The sequence below is a fragment of the Perissodus microlepis genome, chromosome 22 (assembly GCF_051167445.1).
Source record: "Perissodus microlepis isolate ML-2025 ecotype Zambia chromosome 22, ASM5116744v1, whole genome shotgun sequence".
Classification (NCBI taxonomy): domain Eukaryota; kingdom Metazoa; phylum Chordata; class Actinopteri; order Cichliformes; family Cichlidae; genus Perissodus; species Perissodus microlepis.
The window spans coordinates 3,372,738-3,393,735 of record NC_140481.1 but is presented as its reverse complement, the minus strand read 5'-3'; the positions used below and the strand labels follow the sequence as shown (position 1 = coordinate 3,393,735).

At 39.9% G+C, this 20,998-nt stretch overlaps 1 protein-coding gene across 1 annotated transcript; it reads left to right on the top strand.

Annotated features, from left to right (window-relative positions):
* Window positions 1–861: 861 nt before the first annotated feature.
* LOC146362414 (death-associated protein kinase 2) lies at window positions 862–20,956 on the top strand. The gene is made up of 12 exons (XM_084919420.1): window positions 862–1,254; window positions 7,056–7,229; window positions 8,975–9,196; window positions 9,433–9,571; window positions 9,664–9,793; window positions 15,135–15,183; window positions 15,396–15,422; window positions 15,674–15,826; window positions 17,112–17,157; window positions 17,243–17,332; window positions 18,267–18,353; window positions 19,436–20,956. The coding sequence occupies exons 2-12, from the start codon at window positions 7,168–7,170 to the stop codon at window positions 19,514–19,516; spliced, it is 1,086 nt and encodes a 361-aa protein (XP_084775546.1). The 5' UTR covers window positions 862–1,254; window positions 7,056–7,167; the 3' UTR covers window positions 19,517–20,956.
* Window positions 20,957–20,998: the final 42 nt, after the last annotated feature.

Below are 20,998 nucleotides of genomic sequence, written 5' to 3'. Positions count from 1 at the left end.
AGATACAACAACATAACATTAATTAGTAGGGATAGTGAAAACGTCTGTTTACGTTTGTTAGTCACTTGGCTATGATAGTAAACAGTAGACACTGATGTAGCTGACTGAATCTTTTAGACTGTGTTCAGCACAAAATTAATTAGTCATTGCCGATTGTTGATTTGTCCTGTTCTCATTGTATGACAAATTATGATGTCTGTTTGGTAATCGCTTGCATACTGTGCATACTCTCTCTCTCTTCATATATATGTATGTGTGTGTGTTTCTTTGGTGAAATTCAATATAATGTACAATCCTTAATATGTTTTGTGTGTGTGTGTGTGTGTGTGTGGGGGGGGGGGGGGGGGGGGGGGTCTCCCAGGGCGCTAAATAGGCTAGGACCGCAACTGATCTTGTACATTACCGTTTGTACTACTCTGGTCACTATGTTGTATGTTGCACTGCTCTGTCAATACATTGCGGTGCTAATATGGCACAAGACACATTCCACTCGCACACATGTTCAGACTTTTAATTTCAAATTTCCAGATTGTTTTATTTAATTTACTTAATGTATATAATTCGCTACTTACTGTATATAATGTCCTCTTTATGCACAGTCGAGGTGTTTCAGGGCAGATTTCATTTCACTGTGTGTTGTTGCATGTGACAAATAAAGAATCTTGAATCTTGACGTCTGCCGCTTACATAGGTTAGGTCGTAGGCTCTATAGAGGTTCCCCATAGAACTCTAAATCAGTTGAATAAATGATTAAGAAACTAGATGAATGGATTGATATTTCGTTATTACTCTGCCCACTGAATAGTATTATAAAGCTGAAACACCTCAAAACTTAATTTGTAGTTTCCGCCTTTATTTTGAAGGTGTTTTCAAACCGGAAATGTTTCTCTTATTACCTGTTATGTGACGGGTGGACGTGAAATGTAGTTAAAAAAAAAAAGCTTTTTACTTTATTGACTCTTAGTAGGTGCCCTGAACGCCTCTCCAGGTCGCTAAACTCGTATTTACGGTAAATCGGACATGACATCAAAGTGTGGATAGTGGTGGTGTTTTCCGCATTCCCCAACTGCCTGCGAGCTTCAGGGCCAAGCACACGGCGAAACGGCATTTATGTTTCAGCCTTTCCAGGATCAGGGCAGGAACACATCCGCGAGATACACAGCTTTTCCTGGGAACGTCTTACCTGGAAGCCGAACGGTGAACCTGGGCAAGGAAGCGCTGTGTTGTTAAGGCTGCTTGCAATACGTGTCGATGGTTAGTGAGCCAACAAATTTCTCAGCTGATTTTTTTTCTTTTTTTGTTTTTTAGTGGCATCTGTCTTCTTTGAAATATTGAAAGCACCTGTAGTTATTTTTAAACTGTGCCATTTCGTGGGACAAGGAAGTTTTGTGTTTCCCTCCTTTAGAACGGATGGATTTTAGTCTGTTTTTCTACATAAAACATGTCCCAACAGGCTGAGGTCGTAGTGCCTTAGGCTGTGCAGTCTACACATTTTTTTTATACTGTTACTTGCAAAGAAGTTATTCTGTAAATTAACCAATGGATAGTTTTTATCGGTTAACTTCATACAAAATACATTTTTAGTACATTTAAAGGGCGTCAGATCTCTGTACCCACAGCGTTTCAAACTGTTTGGCAGGTATCGGGCGGGTTCTCCAAAACCAGCCTGATCTTATGTATGTTCATTATTTATTGCAGATTCTAGCTTGAAGGTTTGGTTATCGCAGGGTGGATTTAGGATGAACTAACGCCTCAAACGGATAGGATTCTAAATATGTGGCGTTCCCAAAACCACATAGGGTGTTCCCTTTCTTAAAAAAAAAATCTGATCTGCGGGAAAAACACTTAAACTTTTAAAAGCGGTGTTTTTTTTTTGGGGGGGGGGTGGGGTGTATACAATTTTTGGCTCTTAGACTGTTTGTCATTTGGTGACTTTGTTATTGTGGGAAAACTCATAGTGTACCTTTGGGAACGTTTGGACAAATCACATCCCTCGAACAAAGGAGTCAGAAGTCACATCACTTTAACAAATTACCAATCGACAGGAAAGAAAGATGTTGAGGAGATTCTTTAGGGATAACTGTCTTACAGTTAATGTGCGTTGATAGGTTTTTCATACTAGCATGATTTATAGCACCTATGCATTCAGGAACACCTGTGTAAAGTCATCTTTTATCTGTGGTAGCTGGCTCACCGTAAGAGGTATTTGGGTTTTAGATAAACACTTTACTGACTGTACTTTGTTTGCTTGTATTTGGTGGTGGTGTTTGCCTGCAGTGCACTACAGAACATGACCTCACATCAGTGTACTTCTAGCAGTAGATCAAGAAAATACTGTACATTTTCTTTCTGCGAAGTTGTGGATTATTATTTAGAAAACTGCAGATGTTTATGGCAGATGATGCATAGCGTCACTGTGGGGGAGCAGAGGATCATCTACATAGCGGTTTATCATATTGTTATTACTCTGACTCAGTGTGACAGTTGTCCACACTGTCTCTCTCAGCCACTCTCTGCATTGACTCAATGTCCCAACTCTTGCTCCACTTCACACTCTTTTAGCTAGCCGTAACTACAGGCGATTTGTGTGTGTGTGTGTGTCAGTTTGCAGTCCTCTTTTGCCTTTGTTGATGGATCGGGATCTCCTGACTGAGGTCCATATCTAAACCTCTATCTGGGGAACTTTTCCTTTATGTATGTCATCTAAGTAATCATCAGTGAATTGTGCTCTGAAAAAAGGGAAAAGAAAACAAATGAAATGATGAAACAATAATAACCACTTTGGTGTTTACCAGCTTGCTGAAATGCGCTGTCATTGTGGGAACTCCTAGAGCTTAACTTGCTGCTAAGTCATGTGCAGAGAGAGATGACTCAAGCAAATGCTCCAGAATTGCAACGGGTTGGACTAGTTCTGCTTGGTCAGTTTAGGCAAGGCGCAGTGCGACAGAAGCATCACTGACAAATGGCAGTCAGTCTGCTTAGATATCGGCTGAGTACCCAATCTATTTAATACCAAAGCTGTACAGCGTGAAACTGCTTTACTGCTTTGCTATGTTGCATCTGCCATAGATTGTTTGGAATTATTTACAGATCAGTTAACTAGCTTAATGAACTGAAATGTATGCATGTCTGTTCCTTTTTGCAAAATCGTCACTACATTTTCCACTTTTCTGCATCCAGTTAAATAAAATAACAAAATTGCTGTCATAGAATTTCTAACACTGTAGAAAAACAAAACAAGTTACAGCAACTTTCTTTAATTTTAGTTTAATTTTTCTTTTTCTTTTTTAAATAACATAGAGAATATCACAAAAACGACCATGATTCAGACCATGCGGATTGAGCCTGTTGGGACCATAAATGTATTTTCTGCAGTGAGTTTTGAATCTTGTGCCTGCAGTGACATTCCTGTAGCTATTACCGTTCTCGTCATGCTTGGTGAAATGACCAGGGTCGGACGACGTTTGAAAGATTGTGATTGTTTCTTTTAGCCAGGAGACATGATGCACAAACTGACATCCACATTTTATTCACCCTTCCCTGTATGTTTCTTTCATTCTGTATCATATGGGGAAGTACATCAAAGTGTGTAGAGAGAAGTTTGCGACATGCATCTGATGTCATGGTTTCTAGTACAGAGAGTTGTGAGAAGAGAATCAATGGAAGTGCCACAAGCAGACGCGAGAAGTCGTTATTATACAGCACCTAATAAGATAAAAATCCTCGGGTCCTCAAGCCCAGAAATCGAACCTGAAATGAGGAAGTGCCTCACGTGTGGCTTGTGTTTCTGTGGAAGCTGGTGATGCCACTAAGAGGCTTTCATTTTCTTCAGTCTTTTATCAGTTTAAGCTTCTACGTACGTAAAGTTATTGTGGGAAACTGCTAAATTGTTTCTTGCAGTGCTTCCATTTTATGTTAATACATTTTATTTTCTGAAATATTTTAAACATTTTTTAGAATTGCAAAAAGTATGATGGCAGTGTACTGAATGAACACGTAAAATACTAAAAATATACAGCTGTAACATTAAAACTACTGAGGGTGTGAGGTGAATGTCACTGAGCTCATTCTTCTACAACAATACAAAGAATTGTAATCCTACGAATCCATGGCATCTAGTATACTTGTCAATGTTATCACAACACATTCCACATATACAGATTGGCTCAAAACTGTCAAGAAAAGAGGGAGACACATGAGGTGGTAACTGAGAATATGCATATATTTTCTGAAAATGTCAGTAACACAATGGAGAAGTAAAATATTAATGTTTATATCTTTGTGTAGTTTTGTTGTAGTTTTCTTGTGACAGTCCATTATCCCTGAAAAAATTGTTAATGAGCTTAGAAACGCAGCTTGTTAATATATGAAACTGTATTAATAACAAACAAGCATAGCTGAATTAAAAGGCTTGAGCAGTGCACGACATGGTTAACTGTCTCCACTGGTTTAAATATGTAAATATTAGAGATGGCACGATACCACTTTTTTATGTCTGATACCGATATCATAAATTTGGATATCTGCCGATACCGATATGAATCCAATATAGTGTGTTTTTTATTCAATAAAACTGTTTTTTTAATATCTTGTTCATACTCAAGTTTTAAAAAACAAAACACTAAAGCTATTCTGTTAAACCTGTATGCAAGAAATACACTCCACCCAAAATATTTCATAGTTCAGCAATACTGAGCTAATAAACTTAAACCTGCACCGTCCTCCCTATTCTGGTATTTTAAAGAGTATTTAGCAGAAATATTAAACAACCTAACTAATAGGGTTGCAAACTCCCAGCAAAAATAATAGGAAACCACCCCCCACCCCCACCCCCGCCTCATGATGCTTAATTGACGTAATCAACTTTAATTTAATGCACTTGTTTACAAAAAAAAAAAAAAAGGACAGAAGTCAATTATTTTTCCACAATAATTAAATAGATTCAACATCTTTCTTCAACAGAATTGCAGACTGCACAGATGGAAAAAGTACTATAGCTTACTAGGGTGTGTATTAGACTTAACAGTTACTATATACAGTAATGAATTTCTATACATTTTACATCAGATTAAAACTTTGGTTGTATTATTCAGATAATTATTTATTAAAAGCTAGACATTTTAAATGAGAATAAGAAAGGAAAGTATGTCTTTGTGCCCCCTTTTCCCTGTTCATGCCCTATCGGCCCCCCTGGCTAAACTTTGCTAGATCCGCCCCTGCACAGTTACCAGCCGTGTAACTGTGTGGACCAAAAACAAACAAGAGAGACTCGCACAGAAAAGCCGATCAGCTGATCATTAATCAGTTTCACGATTGAAGTAGCAACAGGAGAGGGAGAGAGAGAGAGAGGCACTCGCTCCATATATGGTTGTTAAGCTTAACGTGGAATGCTTTGCAAACATTCAGAGTTGAACTTACACACTTGCTTTACTTCTCCCTTGGATAACTTTCTTGGAGATGAAATGCCGGTTTGGTAGAGAGGCTACAAATACTCAACTAGACCACCGACAGGTCTCGCACGCCACAGCCGCTCTATCACGTGAGCATACTGCTCCGAGGAGCTAAGGTTATGAGCTCAGTTACGCCGTGTTGCAAGTTTTGTGAGGTGCTTTTTTGATATTTAATGGATCGGAATACATTTTTTATTTCTCTCCGATATCTGATCCAGTCATTTAGGTCAGCATCGGACCGATACATAATATCGGATCGGTCCATCCCTAGTAAATATGTATGAAAAATGAAGGCGTCTTGACCAAACAGCTAGTTAAACTTACTAGTGATTTCTCAGATATACTAATCTTAATGTGCTGGTTGAGCCTGTGCCTGTTCCACTTGATGGTGCCATATTATCAGTGGCCTCACTGATTTTCCTTGCCGGGTTGACCTGTGTTTTAGCTCAGTGAAATGAGCATCCGTTCTCAGACTGGGAGGCCCGGGTTCAAATCCCGCTTATGGCAACATTTCTTTCAGTTAACAGTTAAACTTTTTTAACTCTTTTCAACACAAATTTCAGCTTTTTCACCCCTTTTCAGCAGAATTTTCAGTTTTTTCACCACTTTTCAGCACAAATCCCAGCTGTTTTCAGCAAAAACCTCTTTTCAGCAGAATTCTGCTCATTCACCTCTTTTCAGCAGAAATTCTGCTGATTGAACTCTTTTCAGCAGAAATTCTGCTGATTGAACTCTTTTCAGCAGAATTTTCACCTCTTTTATGCCCAAATTCTGCTTATTCACCTCTTCTGCAAAATTTTCAGCCTTTTCAGCTCTTATTAGCACAAATCTCAGCTGTTTTCAGAAAAAAACTCTTTTGAGCAGAAATTCTGCTGATTCACCTCTTTTCAGCGTATCTTTTTGCTTCTTTACCTCTTTTCAGCAGAAATTCTGCTGATTCACCTCTTTTTAGCGTATCTTTTTGCTTCTTTACCTCTTTTCAGCAGAAATTCTGCTGATTCACGTCTTTTCTGCAAAATTTTCAGCCTTTTCACCTCTTATCAGCACAATTCTCAGCAGCTTCTGCTCATTTCAGCAGAATTGTCAGTCTCTCCACCTCTTCTTTGTGAGAATGAGTTTGGCTCAGTGAGATGAGTAGCCGCCTTGAGACCAGAAGGGCCTGGTTCGAATCCTGCTCAGGGCAATGTTTTTTCAACTTTCAACTTTTTCAGCAGACATCTTCAGCGTTAAGGCATCCACACAGCATTTTCGCAGGAAATGCAAATTTTTTCTAGTTGTTTCTGATTTCTTGATTTGACCAGGCAGTCGCTGCTTAGACTGCTTGTCTGTTGGAACACCGCTGCGTTACAGTTTTATTTATGAGTAGATAAAGTATTCATCTTGAACTAGATGACTGGGAAAAGTTCAGCATAAACACATATTGAAGAACCCTGGAGAAATTATTATGTCTGATTTTTTTTTTTCTTTTCTTTTTCTTGCTAGCAAAATGTCGGCTGTATGTATCAGATGTATGCACTGTGTTTGTGTAGTTGTCACAGTACAAGACATTGTGTGGTCTTTTGGAGAACATAATTTTCTGTAATATTTTCTCTTACTCAAACTCAGGTCCAGCTTTGATGTTAGAGTTTGGAGGATCATGAACCACTTGAAGCTCCATATTAAGTAGTTGGCAGTAGGCAAACCTATAACCAAGGTGACCAGTGTGAACCAAAGGAACATGGCTGTCTTCAAACCTGAGAATGTGGAAGACTTCTATGAGATTGGGGAAGTTCTGGGAAGGTATGGATGCAACTGTTTTATGCTCTAGTGCAGCGGTCCCCAACCTTTTTTGCGCCACGGACCGGTTTATGCCCGACAATATTTTCACGGACCAGCCTTTAAGGTGTCGCGGATAAATACAACAAAATAAAACTAGTACCGGTACTGAAAAAAAGAAGATTTATTCATAACACACGTGAAAAGACCCAGGAAAACAGAGTAAACGATAAAAACGATAACAAAATAACACTGAAAACCGATAAAAACCCTGAAAACCATACATTTCACTCCTGAGCCTCAACTCTCACGGACCGGTACCGGTCCGAGGCCCGAGGCCTGGGGGTTGGGGACCGCTGCTCTAGTGTGTTCCAATAGGTGTTCCGCAGTACAGTGATGTATGGTGAGGACATGTACAGATTTCTGCTTCTTTTGAATACCAGCATATTGGATTTGAAATAAGCAGGATTTCAGCCTTAATTTGATGGTGCTGATACCCCAAAAAGCTCTCTGAGTAATATGGTAAAACAAAGAAGAAACGATAATCTTATGTTAACTCACAGTCATACAAAGTGAACGATTTACATGCATTTTATGCAACCTATACCAGACTATTGCAAAATGACCACAGAAACCTCTGTGCTTGCGTGCTTAACAAACTTCCCATTTTGAGCAATTATACTGCAATTCCACTATAAATTATTAACCACAATAGGAATAAAAACTCTCAGAGACATCAGTCTCCCAGTCATGCCCAGTATACTGTAACAAGAGCTGTGTCCTCTGCTTTTTTTTTAATGCCTGCCTACAATAACCTGCAGCCTTGTACCACGTATGGTTGGTCTGAAACCATATTAACGAGGTGATGCGTGTGAAAGTAAAATTCCCTGTTCCCATAGTAGCAATCACGGCAATATCGCACTATGGGATGCAATTCAACTCAGAATCATTTATCTCATTCCACCACTCCTGATTGGCTGGTGATTGCGACAACTACGTCAGGCAGAAACTCCCACCCTTCAGTAGCTTGTGCTATTACATAGCCATTATTGATACACCTCTTCAAGCTTTGGCGCATATCTCAACCTATATTAGGCTAGCTAGCTATCTTACCTGTCCATAGACAGGAGTGTTTAGCAAACTTCCTGTCGCTGGGTGCTTGATACCTTTTGCTCGTCTTTGCTGAAACCAAGTCTGCACCATAGATTTTGCGTCGTACTCTCCACTAAGGCGGTTTAGTTAGTACGGTTTACCACACTAGCTAACACTGTTTTCCTTTTCTGTTGAAGTTAGTAAACCAGCTAACTCGTTGTCCTTGTTGTTAGCACCATAGATAGTGAAGGTGGACAGAAACTTGCAGAAACTCCGGGGCTGGACTCTAAGCCCAACACTGTGACGAGGAGGAGGGCATACCAAAGCATGAATATGCAAAACATGTGCAAATACTCTGCGTCTCGGCTAAATATATCGTGGCTCAGCATCATAACAGAAACCACTGGATCACGTTATGCAGGGAAGAAATTGCCCCAGGCCACCTGAGCGGCAGAGCAGTTACTCAGAGTTTTTCCGAAGCTAATACTCTTGTGTAAGGACCACCTGTTCAGCAGCAGACGGCTGTGAGGATATGGTGATTTGGCCTGACCCAAATGTCTGGGAAGACTATTTGTTTTTACTTTAGCAAAAAAAAAAGTCATATTTTTCAGGACACAGGATTTTTGATGCATGCCAGGCTTGGTGTTTTTTGTGAATTCTGTCCTTCCCCTGTACAGTGGGCATTTTGGCCAGGTTCGCCAGGTTCGGGAGCGGACCTCTGGGAACTTTTGGGCAGGCAAATTCCTGAAGATTCGGAAGGTTGCATGCAGCCGTCTTGGCCTGGACAGGAGCAGCGTGGAGCGAGAGGTGGAGATCCTCCAGGCTGTCCAACATGCAAACATTGTGGCTCTCAAAGATGTTTTTGAAAGTCGCGCTGAAGTGGTGCTCATTCTGGAGCTGTGAGTTGACAAATATCTCCATAAAGCGTAAACACTTCACTGTTCTACCTACAAATTGAAACCTGTTTTCTGTTAATGAAAATCCCCCCCCCCCCCCCCCCCCCTCCACCATAACAGATAACAGATGGGAAACAAACCATAGTATGAGAAAATATATATTTGCTACCCTGTCCTGTTCTGTACAGGAAAAAAATGAAATGTTTAACAAGTGTCTCATTAAAACACTTCCTGCTTAGTGTCAGTGGAGGGGAGCTGTTTGACTTCATTGCTGAGAAAGAGAACCTGTTGGAAACTGAGGCCATTGAATTCATGAAGCAGATACTGGAGGGTCTGAAATTCATACACTGCAAAAACATTGCCCACTTTGACCTCAAGGTAAGTATACTTAGTTACATCTATCTTTTATATTGTGGAACAGAACATTTTCAAAGACATGGTTTCCAACATAACAATTTCTCCACATTCAGCCAGAAAATATCATGCTGTCAGACAAAGTGTCAAAACCTCCCAACATCAAACTCATAGACTTTGGCCTGGCTCACTTGTTTCATCCGGGAGAGGAGTACAAGAGCACAAGTGGTACTCCACAGTACATTGGTGAGTATTAAGCTGTATTAAAAAAATGGTATTTGGCATTATGTTTTGGTGAAATGTTAATTATCAGTTTAGTTTTATTTTACAATGCATAAAACATGTTTTTATTCTCTGACCAAAGATCATCCAAATCTTTCTTTAGTGTGATTCATGTTTGCTGTCACTGGTCTGGTATAGCCTCACAATTGTTTCAACTTTTGTTGGGCGTTTTGCTTTTTCCCACGTTTTAAGGTTTGTGCCTTTCATGAAACTGCTGTAAAGATGACCAAAATAAACTGTGTTTTAGTTCAAGTAATGTTATCTTAACCTACTAAGAACTATCCATGTGTGTTTTTGTGTAAGGAACACTAGATGCTTCCAATCAGTGACAGTCACAAGGTTTAGTTGGTCTTGTTGTTCATGATTACCTTTATCCACTGAAATAAATCGTTGTTTGTTCTGATAAGCTTTGGTGCAACTTCCAAACCAGTTCAGCAGTCTGATCACCCAGCATCCCAATATGCTGATGCAGCGACATCCATATCTTAAATATAGGCTGCGGTCAAGCATTGAAGAATTATGTTTAAAATGGGCCAAGACTCCATGTTCAATTCAATTTTATTTATATAGCGCCAAATCACAACAAAAGTCGCCTCAAGGCGCTTCATAGATACAGAGAAAAACCCAACAATCATATGACCCCCTATGAGCAAGCACTTTGGCGACAGTGGGAAGGAAAAACTCCCTTTTAACAGGAAGAAACCTCCGGCAGAACCAGGCTCAGGGAGGGGCGGGGCCATCTGCTGTGATTGGTTGGGGTGAGAGAAGGAAGACAGGATAAAGACATGCTGTGGAAGAGAGACAGAGGTTAATAACAGATATGATTCAATGCAGAGAGGTCTGTTAACACATAGTGAGTGAGAAAGGTGACTGGAAAGGAAAATCTCAATGCATCATGGGAATCCCCCAGCAGTCTACACCTATTGCAGCATAACTAAGGGAGGATTCAGGGTCACCTGGTCCAGCCCTAACTATATGCTTTAGCAAAAAGGAAAGTTTTAAGCCTAATCTTAAAAGTAGAGATAGTGTCTGTCTCCCGAATCCAAACTGGAAGCTGGTTCCACAGAAGAGGGGCCTGAAAACTGAAGGCTTTGCCTCCCATTCTACTTTTAAATACTCTAGGAACAACAAGTAAGCCTGCAGTGCGAGAGCGAAGTGCTCTAATAGGGTGATATGGTACTACAAGGTCATTAAGATAAGATGGGGCCTGATTATTTAAGACCTTGCATGTGAGGAGCAGGATTTTGAATTCAATTCTGGATTTAACAGGAAGCCAATGAAGGGAAGCCAAAACAGGAGAAATATGCTCTCTCTTTCTAGTCCCTGTCAGGACTCTTGCTGCAGCATTTTGGATTAACTGAAGGCTTTTCAGTGAGTTTTTTGGACATCCTGATAATAATGAATTACAGTCGTCCAGCCTGGAAGTAATAAATGCATGAACTAGTTTTCAGCGTCACTCTGAGACAGGATATTTCTAATTTTAGAGATGTTGCGCAAATGGAATAAAGCAGTCTTACATATTTGTTTAATATGTGCATTAAAGGACATATCCTGGTCAAAAATGACTCCAAGGTTCCTCACAGCGTTACTGGAGGCCAAGGTAATGCCATCCAGAGTAAGAATCTGGTTAGATACCATATTTCTAAGATTTTCAGGGCCGAGTACAATAACCTCAGTTTTATCTGAATTAAGAAGCAGAAAGTTAGCGGCCATCCAGGTCTTTATGTCTTTAAGACATTCCTGCAGTTTAACTAATTGGTGTGTGTTATCTGGCTTCATGGACAGATAGAGCTGGGTGTCATCTGCATAGAAGTGTAAATGTATGCTATGTCTTCTAATGATGCTGCCTAAGGTAAGCATGAATAATGTAAACAGAATTGGTCCTAGCACTATGATACATATGACAGACAGACTCGTTTAGACATCCAACAACATTCAGTCTGGGACCACACCAATGGACTTTATAATAAATGGAGGTGCTTTTCCTTGGCTGCCTTAGTGGAAACAATGCTGGAGGAAAAGGAGGGAAAAGAGCCAGGACCCTCTGAATTCACTGCACCACCCCTTCCTTGGAGCTGAGCCACACCCCACCATATACCCACCTCCGACCTCAGGCCGGGGATTTCCCATTCTGAGAGTTTGTGGCTTATGTAATCAACACCCTTTTTGAAAAAGCCAAATAAAAGTGTGTGGAATTGGTAAAATCTGTACAGAGTGGAAACTCTGGAGACAAGGGAATATGCCAGTAGCACTTAGTCAAATCCAGTGTCATGAAAAAATGAGCAGTACCAAACCAGTCCAGGAGTTCATTGACCCATGGCATGGAATGAGCGATATGCTGTGACCTCAATCATCTTGCGGTAGTCAACACAGAACCTAATAGACCCACCTTTCTTTACCACCACGGAACTATGGAGGTATACCATTCGCTGTGTGACGGAGAGGAACCACATTGAGCAACCAGATTTTCCAGGACATTTGTCTGGTACTTGGCCTGGTCCTGGGGCTTCCAAGTTGCTGTCGGTGCACTGTTGTCTGCTCCCGCTCCATGGCAGCCCGCTCTGCCACCGCACCGGCTGCATGGTTCGTGGGTCCGATATCTTGTCCTGGGTAGTTGGGCGCCACTGTAACACACATTTGTGTTATGTTAGGTTCCTGGCGTGCTGCTCAGATAGTGTAGGCGTGATCTGATGATGATGCCCAGCTGTGTTGGCCAGCCTGTCCTGGAACTGCCCTCTGTACCCACTGCACCAACCCTCTCCACAGCTGAGCCACAGACCACCCTGCGTGCTATAAGAACAGCAAAGCATGCCATGCTGGAAAGATTCTACATTTCTTCTGTGACCCTGGTAGCACTATATGGCAGAGGATTCAAAGATAACAGATTATAGGGCTGCTCCTCCGCTTTGTGACAACAACCTACACTGTCTAAATTAACTCAATAACATTTTCTGTAAATTTGCAACATATAATACCACCACTACACCAAAAGCCAGTCTTCGCCCTGATCAAAAAGAACTGAATCTCAGCGTTGCTAATATCTGTAAAACCCAGAAGAGAGTGAACGCACCAGGCATTCCAAGACGAGTACTGAGAGTGAGAGTGTGCTGACCAATGGGCAAATGCGTTAGGGACATCTGTAACACCTTGCTGGTCTGTCACTATCATTCCAGTGACACAAAATTCACTGTCACTTTTTTTAAATGACTACTGTCCTGTTACACTAATTCCCATAACGATGTGCTTCGAGAGACTGGTAAAGGACTAACTACATCATCTCCTCACAGCCCCCTGTATTTGAATCATTACAGTTTGCTTTCCAGCTGAACCCCTCCATTGAGGTCATTTCTTCTTTTCACATGGGCTTGGCACATCTGGAACGGTCACGTGCAAATGCTTTTTGTTGCATTAAAAAAAGTGCCTGGATGAATGGGGGTAAATGAATAGTGCCTTGAGGCAACTGTTGTTTGGCATTGTATAAATGACATTGAATTAAACTGAATTGAAAGTGGGTGAATGAAGCCAGTTGTTTAAAAAGCGCTTTGAGTGCTCAGAGTAGAAAAGTGCTATATAAGAATCAATCAGTTTACCATCATCAGAGACTCTGCCCAACCCCACCATGCACTGTTCACCCTTGATCATCAGGACCAAATTAGGCAGCATCTGCAATAGTTTCATGACGCAAGGGAGATGACCAGCAGAAGGTATATTTCAGCTGTCTGCCGCGGATTCTTAGCTACATCTGCACTGGACATCTGGCTGCTAAACCACACAAGTAGGATCACTTTCTGGCTGCAACAATAATCCACGGGGAAGAAATAATGCAAGAAATAATACCAATAATATACTTGGAACAATCAAGAAAAGAAAAATTTAATAAAAAACAAACAAAACTAAAACTCAACCTAGCAAATATAAAAAATTAAGAATATGAGAAAGTGAAAACGCACTGAAAACTCAAAATAACAGGAAACAGAATACACATTATAAAGACCATAGATCATCACAGGAATCGCTGGTTTACATAGTGTAGATGGTGCCACACTGAAGTTATTTATGTTTTGTGCTTAGATGTAGTTCCATATTGCTGTTTTTCTTTTTTTAGATATAAAACTTTTTGCATTCATTAAATGACAGAAACAAATCATAAGCTACATTGTTTTAGAGATGCTTGTGGTGGAGATGTCTGTTCATGACTCATTTTATCAGAATGTTGTTGACTTACAAAAGCAAACTTTTCAGTTTCCTGCTCATCTTTTACATTGCTGACATGCAGCATTGTTATGAGTTTTTGCAGTAAAGTTTCTAAAGATGGAAACACTTAACATCAAGTTGTTGGGAAACTATCCCTGTGATAAGATGATGAAGGCTAGATTCATATATATTTTAAAATCACTTGAGAAATTTTGACTTTTTTTGTGTGATGGACATTAATTACTTTCAAATGTTTATATAGGCTAATATTTTGTGATCACAGGCAGTCTGATTTTCAGTGAGGGAGATAAACGTACGTTTTGCAATTTCTTAGCAATGTTGTTGTTGTTGTTGTTGTTGTTTGCACGCACAATCATCCAGCTAAGAAAATTCCAAAAAGTTGATTCTGTTAATGTGGATGTGGCATACACATACCATTCTAAATTCATATGGTAGGTGACCAGTTGCTTAATCTGAATGGCATTACATTGGCTTCCAGTAATACTGCGAGGAATGTTGGAATCATTTTTGACCAGGATCTGTCCTTCAGTGGGCTTTCCTTCATTTGTGCAATATCTCTAAAATGAGAAACATCTTGTCTCAGATGGTTAAAATGCATTAAAATGTCTTGATGATGCACAATCATCCAGGTAAGTAAACCAAAAAAGTTGATTCAGTTCATCTGGACGCTACGTCCAGATGAACTGAAGAAACATTTGGAAGAAACATTTCGTCAGTCATCCAAGTGACTTCTGTCGTCTCTGCTGACTGGAGGTTTGCCCAACCGTATAACCAGTACATTTGCAAAATGACTGAACCTAACACCACTGATGAACAATGGGCTGTGAGGTCAGATCGTTGACATGCAAATTGTCATGTGAAAATAAACAACAGATTCCTTATAAGGCTATCACACAAACTTAAAAGTGGAGGATGAGAGATACTGTGTTTATATCTTACTTTACGTGCTTAAAAGCTGCCAACAAAAGTGTTTGTTGCAAGTTTAAGGAGCTTTACTTCTGCAAATATTCTACTAAAGTTATTTAGAATCGAATCATCTAAGTTAATAACCAACCCAACACGATTTCTCTATCTTTCTCCACCTCTGCAGCCCCTGAGGTCATCAGCTGCCAGCCTCTGAGTACAGCAGCAGATATGTGGTAAGCCTTCAGCTCCAGCGTGTTCAGGCCTGTCGTGAGCATTACTCTCTGCACAATATTTGAGTTGGTCACAGCAGAATAAACACAATTATACAGGGTTTAAACAAAACTGAATCACTGTGTTTTTCTTACATGTTGTCATACAGTAGAGTTTTTTTTTGTTTTTAATTTACGCTTCATGTCTGCCTGTGCCTTGTTTCATGTTTCTTCAGGAGCATTGGAGTTATTACCTACATATTGTAAGTTGTAAGTGTTTGTATGTTGGGTGGCTTCTAAAGTACATAATTTATGGATTGTATACAAACATCTTTTGATTGTATTTGGGCCTTCAAAAGTAAAGGTAAACTTTTTCACTTCTACTATATGGGATATTGAAGAAAAAAAAAGAAAGAAGGAAAAGAAAACTATTAATGTGTTTTAATGCTCAGATGAAGATGTCAGATGTTGACATGTTGTAGTTTCACTCCTAAAGTGTATTGTCTTTTCTCAGATTGAGTGGTTTGTCACCATTCCAAGGCGACACTGATGAAGAGACTCTGGGAAACGTCATTGCCATGAAATATGAGTTTAATGAGCACTACTTCAGCCTGACAAGCCCCATGGCGAAAGATTTCATCCAGAAACTGTTGATGAAGAATCCAGAGTATGTCATAAAAATATTTTACTTGGGCACATTAGTCTGAAATTTAATGTATTCCTCTGTTCAGTGATTAGGAATGTAATAGTGAACATCAAGATTAGGACTTCATGTCAACTAGTCCCTTCACAGTAAGCACCAGGTATCCATAGTGTAAATGTGGCTGTCGTTGGTGTGCACTGTACACCAACTAATGAGACACAGAATGACAAACGGAACAACGTTTGTCAGAAAGATTGGGGAAAATTTTCTTTAAGCAAACATCCCGGTGTACTTAAGACCCAGCCACACTGTCAGACAAAAACTGGTTCATCCTAAGGACAAAACTCCAAAACACAAACTAAACAACGTAGTGCATGCTGTGCAGTGCAGTAAGGAGTGCTCAGACCTCTACATTGGTGAAACTAAACAGCCGATCCATAAACACATGGCACAACATAGAAGAGCCACCTCGACAGTGCAAGGCTTATCTCTCCACCTAAAAGATAAAGATCACTCTTTCGAGGATGCCAATGTTTACAGTTTGGATGCAGAAGACAGATGGTTTGAAAGAGGAGTAAAAGTAATTTTACATTTTTATGACAAGACAAATGCATTCATCTACCAAAGGTCATGTGAAATGCACTTAAATCATTGTTATCTTAATATTCTTTAGTTTGTTTGACAGCATCCAGAAATCATGGAATGTTCTGCCAAACTTTGTTTTCCTGCTACTTTAGTTAGTAGTTTAGGTTGTAGCAAAATCTGCTTAAGGATTATTACAATATATTAACTAATAGTCCTTTTCTATTAGTACTTACTCGGATTAGATTGGCGTGACTTAGATTTTTTTTTTGGGTACCCGGTACCGGGTACATTATTAGTACCTACCTAAGTGATCCAAGGCAATCCAAAATTGTGACGTCAACAGACTGCATTGGCTAGTCAGTATGGTCACTCTATGAGTCATGCGAGCATCTCGTTTACAAAAATCAAAACCGCTGTTTTTGAAACCCGGCAATGAGAGAAATGGTTGCACAACAAAAACAACACTGGGACCCCCGGGCCTGATAAAAAGCCATACATCGAGCAGTAGGTACCGTTGCCTCCATGTCCTCCTTCGTTGTGGCGTTCATGTTGCATACAAATAACGTCATGGGATGTTCGACCGTGTTGTTTTAACTACCTCACGCCATTAGGTGAGGTTGTTAGTAATTTAAAACGGATCAATCCGAGTAGGTACTAATGGAAAAGGACTATGAAAATAAATAATGATCTCTCATCATTCCTTACGCGTCAATGCATATTGCAGAGACAGAATGACAGCTGAGGAGTGTCTGCTTCATCCATGGATTAAGGTTAGCACCAGTCTGTCATTTCTTCTGCACTACTTTTGTTGTTGTGTTACCGTGTTGTCAGCCATACATGTTGTCATTGTTTCAGCCCATCACACCTAAACAGGTTGCCAAAAGAAATCGATCCTCAATTAATATGAAGAACTTTAAGAAGTTCAATGCCCGAAGGAAGTGGAAGGTGAGTCTGGATTTTTATGTTAAGAGATATTTTAAAGCATATTTTTGTGCGTTAGACCAGCAGTAAAACCAAATTAATCCATGTATCCACTTTTAAAGTTCTGTAGCTGGTGTGAATAGCCACCTTTAGCTCTCTCCGAGCAGATTGTAACAAGCAGCCAGGAAAACAGACTGGGTGGGTTACCGTGAGGAGAAAGCGTAGTCCTAAACAGAAGGCCAGGGTACACTACCAACCTGTTCACGTCTCTAACAGTCTCGGTGGGTGTGTCCCAGAGTGGGACACACCCACCGAGAAGAATTCTCTGGTTCCTGGCGATACTGTTTTGAGACACGTGAAGTTAGAGACACAAGCAACCATAAGGAATTGTCTTCCAGAGGCCATTCATTGTTATCAGGATGAATTGTCCAGGACCTCTGCTACTCCTAGCGTACCCTCACTATATATTTGTGTGCATTAGCCCTGTCTGGCACCCTCCCTAGCAATGGTTAAATCCTTATGTAATAAAGAGGATATATGTTGTACCGTAAAATACTCCATCATGGTTACATGTTACAAAAAAGTATTAAAAAAATACCAGCAACTTACTTTTATAATTAACCTCCTAGGACCTGGTGTGTGGACATCACTTTTTGGGTTGTCCAAACCAAAATACTAAATTTTGCTCTACAAGGGCCTGATATCCACTTACGAGGACATTATTCTGCTACTTTTGTATCGAAATTTAAAACGAATGAATCAGGTAATTCTTTGTTTTTATATTCATCAGGTCCCAATCAGCCCAAATAGCAAAGAGAAATTAAAAATGCCATGAAAGAGTTTGGGTCTTAGGAGGTTAAAGTTCACATAATGGGTTAAAAATGAACGTTACCTTAGAAGATACTGAGCTGATGTTATTTGTGATGGATGTAAAACATTCTTCCCTGTCACCTTCTAGATGTCTTACAATATGGTGTCGGCATGTAATCGGCTCATAAATTTGAGACTGCCGCGTAAAGACACCTTGAGTCCAGATCCACTACAGGTGAGACATTATATTTAACTGAAAAGTGGAGTTAAATTAAATCTAAATGTGAGTGCGAGTGGTTGTCTGTCTCTGTGTTAGTCCTGTGTCAGGCTGGTGACCTGTCCAGCTGTTACCCTGCCTCTCACACTGGTAGCTGGGATAGCCCCCCCCCCCCCCAAACCCTCAGTCAGCCCTGTAGTCCATATGTCAAAGTGTCCTTGGGTGAAGTAATGAACTTCAAAACTGCTCAGATGTCATCAGTGTGTGTATGGTACTGTTCAATTACTGTATTTTTCTGACTATAAGGCGCAATATCAATGAACGGGTGTATTTTCATACATAAGGCGCATAAAGCGAAACAAAACTGTCAGACAAGTCAAACTTTATTCAACTCATTCACAATAACTCTCAACATTGTTCAGTTGTAACAAGAAAATACAGAACAATACACTTTTTCAGTTCATTCCTCTTCCTCAAATCCATCAAATTCTTCATCTTCAGGGTCTGAGTTTAACAGTTGGGTGATTTTGGCCCGTAAGCACGTCTCATTATGGGGTCCTTATACACACACCATAATGTTACGTTGAAGCAGAGTACGTATGACTCCGCGAGGCTCCTGACTACGGTAGCCGTAATGCTCCAACAAGCGGTGCAGCTTTATAGCTTAGCAAAGTCGTACTAAAACATTTTGACAGATTTCTGAGCGTCGTGTACAACATAAAGATGTTTCAAGGTCAGTAAGCACAACCAGAGTGTCGATTTCTGAGAAAATTAAAGGATTTTAAGTGTGCCTTATAGTCCGAAAAATATGGTAAGTACTTTATGAATAGGTGTATGTGGCTGTTATTGTTAAGTGCTTCGACGTATTGATAATGTGCATGAATACATTTCTGAGTTACAAAAGGTGGGAGTTGAAAATGTTAATACATGGATGGAGTCAAAGAAATAACAAAGACTGTTTTAGAAGTGTAATGTCAGAGTTGAAGTTAGGTACATGTTCAAATGGTATAATTCAAATCTGCAATGCAAGCTTCATGAGGCACAGTCACGTAGATTTGTAAGTGAAAAGTGCTGACAGCTGTAATGATGCTTTTCTGCAGAGGCAATGTGAAAGCGACGCAGAGGACACTGAGAGCAAGCCGGCCTCGCTGCTACGGCGAAGACTCAGCAGCAGTTCATAGAGTTGACCAGAGGAATGCAGAGAAGTCCAAGCTGAAGCTGAAGATGAGGTTCCCTGAAACCAAATGATTTCTGTTACCTTGTTCGAGTGTAATGGGTGACCTAATGTTGTTACACACTCGACATTTCAGAAGTGCCTGGAACAGAAGCGTGTCCTCATTTGAAGTGTGTTTCTTTACGAAAGACATTTAAAAAAAAAAAATCTGTTGGAAACTTTGGGTGGGCTGTGTAATAATGTCTTCAATGATGCTTTATCAGCTATAATGTATGTAGATGGTTACAGTTTTTGAAATGTCTCTGATAACAAAATGTGGCCAGAAAAGCTTTTTTCTGTGCAGAGCAACCTCAAACTCATTTTATACCCGTGTCTTCCACGCCTTTTCAATGACGGTAATGCTTCTTGTCATCAGCCAAATGGAAATGCTCGTTCCTGTTTTTAATGTTACCAAGTGATGTCCAACAACTATAGACTACAACATGACTTATACCTGATTTTGGACAGCTCATGGCAGCACTGGCAAACAATAATACCAATGTTTTCATTACCTGTTTGTTTATGTTTAAGCACTGAACCTGCTTGGCTAGTGTTAGGAAAGGATCCCCGTGTCTTTTCTAAAAGACTGCGTCACTTAATTAACAAAAATGTGAAAGTTAGAGTTTTTCCTGTTTTAGCAACTGCCTCCATTTTTCCGGTCGTTATATCACAGTTTTACACTCGCTCATAAACAGCTGTTGTTTTCACAGTTTTCAAAGTAACCACTACTGTCATTTTCATGTTTGTGTAAGGCTGAAAACATTGAAGGTTTTTAAAAATGTAATTTCTTACATCTCACCAACTACAACTACTCGAGATGAACAGACTTCAATCTACTGCTGCGCTCCAAACTATTGTTAGGTTGTAAGAGTTTAAGATTTTGTACTGCAGATGAAAATATACAATTATACTCTGTTCTTAATAACTTATAAGCACTGCATTACTTCTCTTGTGATGTATCATTTTGAAATGGCTCAATCATACATGTGCATGTAATTACATACAACAATTTGTATTTTTAATGTCATTAAATGTCTGTTTAATGACGTGTCTGCTGGCTTCATCTGAGACTTGAACAATTAGTATTTTTAAATACTGCCAAATTTCTCACTTTGTCTTTTTCTCAGCTGTGTCTGCCTATTTAGGAACTTTCTTTTAGCTGCTGACATTACCATTAATACCGTTTCATGACAGTAATGAGCTATATTTGGCTATGTAACCCTGTCTCAGTTCTTTTAACTAAGAAACAGGAAGTTGTCTTCTTCTGCGATGTTGTGTTTACAGACAGCATTTTAATCCTTTTTCTTTTCTGGGTGTAAATGTGACAGGGTTCGGTGCTGGTTCAAACTGTATAAGCTGCTTCAAGCATTATTTGTGAAGAGTCACATTAAATTACTAAAAACATTAACTAATAATGCTGAGATGTATTATTTTAACAAGCCTTAATTAT